Source organism: Syzygium oleosum, unplaced genomic scaffold (genome assembly GCF_021117445.2).
Source record: "Syzygium oleosum isolate NSW1041296 unplaced genomic scaffold, Sole_v2.1 Sole_v2.34, whole genome shotgun sequence".
NCBI lineage: Eukaryota > Viridiplantae > Streptophyta > Magnoliopsida > Myrtales > Myrtaceae > Syzygium > Syzygium oleosum.
The window spans coordinates 2,243,113-2,245,465 of NW_026607518.1; the positions used below are offsets into that span (position 1 = coordinate 2,243,113).

The 2,353-nt window shown below is 54.6% G+C and overlaps 1 protein-coding gene across 1 annotated transcript; it reads left to right on the forward strand.

The window, feature by feature from the left end:
* The first annotated feature begins 737 nt into the window (after nucleotides 1-737).
* LOC130135552 (uncharacterized) lies at nucleotides 738-1,124 on the forward strand. Its single transcript, XM_056305015.1, has one exon. It carries the CDS (start codon nucleotides 738-740, stop codon nucleotides 1,122-1,124), a length of 387 nt encoding a protein of 128 aa, XP_056160990.1.
* Nucleotides 1,125-2,353: the final 1,229 nt, after the last annotated feature.

The window sequence follows — 2,353 nt, forward strand, 5'->3', positions numbered from 1 at the left end:
AATCCGATGTTCAAGCTGGTCACATTCAAGCATCCAATTTCACCCATAATTCCCACAACAAACTAGCCATACTCACGCCCACCAATCCGTCACAAACCCCTCTCTTTTCAAACCGTCAAATGACCGACATTAGTCCCTCAAGTCCATCCTCGTACTAGCCACAAACAACCACCAATCGACCCCTAAAATCACCACAATTTACTCTATAAACCGACCACATTCAATCAACAATTCCATCCCTAACTTAGCCACTAACCCGATACTACTCAACCCCTAAACAAGTCTAATAATACCTAATGTACTAAGTAAGGATTAAGAAGTCACTTACCTAAGTTTGGCTCGGGGAAAAACCGGCTAGGGGCCAAAATGGCCCAGGGGAAAATAGCGGCTCGGCGCGGGTGAGGGCACAGCGGGCACAGTGGCCAGCAAAGTGCTCGGCCACGGCCGGGGTGCTCGGCCACGGCCGGGGCGCTCGGCACGGCGCTCGGCCATGGCCTGGGTAGTCCGGCCATGACACAGGCGAGTGGCCTGGGCGCGAGCCGAGCGGCAGCGGCTGGCGAGCGAGCGGCCGGGCCACGGGCGAGTGGTCGACGGGCTCGGCCACGACCGGACGGCTACCGGCAAGCTCGGCCACGGCCGGGACGGCGATCCGGCGAGCTCGGCCACGGCCTGGGCAGCGGCCAGGCGAGCTCGACCGGCGAGCTGGGACGACGGTCGAACGGCGACGGCGGTGAGCTATGGCGGTGGGACAAGCGACAACGGCGGCGACGGGCTCGGCCATAACAGGGAGGGCGAAGCAGAGGCAGCCGCATCGTCGCTGGAGCAGCAAGGGCGACGGCGGCCTAGGGGGAAAGCTGGGGCGATGGTGGCGAGCCGCTGGCGGTCGGGAGTGGCACGGCGGTGTCGCAGGCGGCAGGGCGAGGCCGGACGGGCTGGCTGGCGGCTCGGCGGAGCCGGACCGCGGTGGACGCGGCAGCGAGCTGCTGCTTGCGCGCGAAGGGGAAGGAGGGAGGGAGGAGAAGGGTAGTCGGGTCGGGGGAACCGGCTGGACAGACGGCGCGGCAGCTGGGCGAGCGGCGGCGCTAGGTGGACGGCTGGCAGGCTGGGGTGGGGATGAGCGGTGATCGGGCAGGTTGCAGGAGCAGCGGCGGGGGAAGAAAAGAAAAAGAGAAGAAGAAGAGAAGGGAAGAAGAAAGAATAAGAAAAGAAAAGAAAAGAAAAGGAGGAGAGAGAGAGAGAGAGGGGACGTTGCATGAGGAAGGAGGGAATGGACGTGCGGCAGGGGGAGGGGACGCGAGAGAGAGAGAGAGAGAGAGAGAGAGAGAGAGAGAGAGAGAGAGAGAGAGAGAGAAAAGTCAAACATTGCACTCCAGTGCGATCCGATGGTCCTCGTTCAAACCCGAAATTGATCCAACAGCCCACGAAAAACCCTAATTATAAATTAGGAAAAAGGGCCAAAACACTATCTAAAACACACTACGAGGGAGGTCTACTAGTCCAAATCCGCACCCGGTCCAAATTTCACTTTTCACTAATTCCAGACAATATCGACGTTGGCCACAATAATATCGACACCGTCCAATTAAATTTGTTGCGAAACTCCGAGAAATTCGACACGAAAGTTCGGGCTCTAAATAACGGTCAAATTCGATCGAGTGCGATTCTAGCGGAATCTCTAATTTAAAAATAACCCAAGGGTGATCAGTTCCGGGCGAGATTTAACTATAAGCGCACTGACGAAATACACATTTTATAAATCTGAAAATTGTGTCGAAATTCGGAATGTCATAACTCTTCCCCCCTTACAAAAATTTCATCCTCGAAATTTATAATCCAACCCAATTATTCTAACAAATGGGGGTATTGGTGTCGCATCAGCTCTTCGCTTTCCTATGTCGCACATTCGGTTTCATGATGCTCCCAAATTACCTTGACCATTGGAATTGTCTTGTTCCGCAACACTCGTTCCATTCTGTCCTCAATCCTTACTGGCCTTTCCACGTACGACACTCTGTCGTCCACATCTATTTCTTCATAATTTAGCACGTGGGTCGGATCCGGTTCGTATTTCCTTAACATAGACACGTGGAACACATTGTGAACTTGGGACAAATTCGGCGGTAGTGCGAGACGATAGGCCAAGGTGCCAATTCTCTCTAAGACCTCGAATGGACCCACGTACCTTGGGCTCAACTTCCCTTTCTTGCCAAACCTTGACAATCCTCTCATCGGCGATACTTTGAGGAAAACGTGGTCCCCTACTTGAAATTCCAAAGGCCTACATCTCCGGTCTGCATAATTCTTTTGGCGGCTTTGAGCGGTCTTAAGTCTATCCCGAATCGCCTTGACTGTT

Coding starts and splice junctions, on each gene's coding strand:
- LOC130135552 (XM_056305015.1), top strand. CDS start 738: ATGGCGGTGGGACAAGCGACAACGGCGGCGACGGGCTCGGCCATAACA.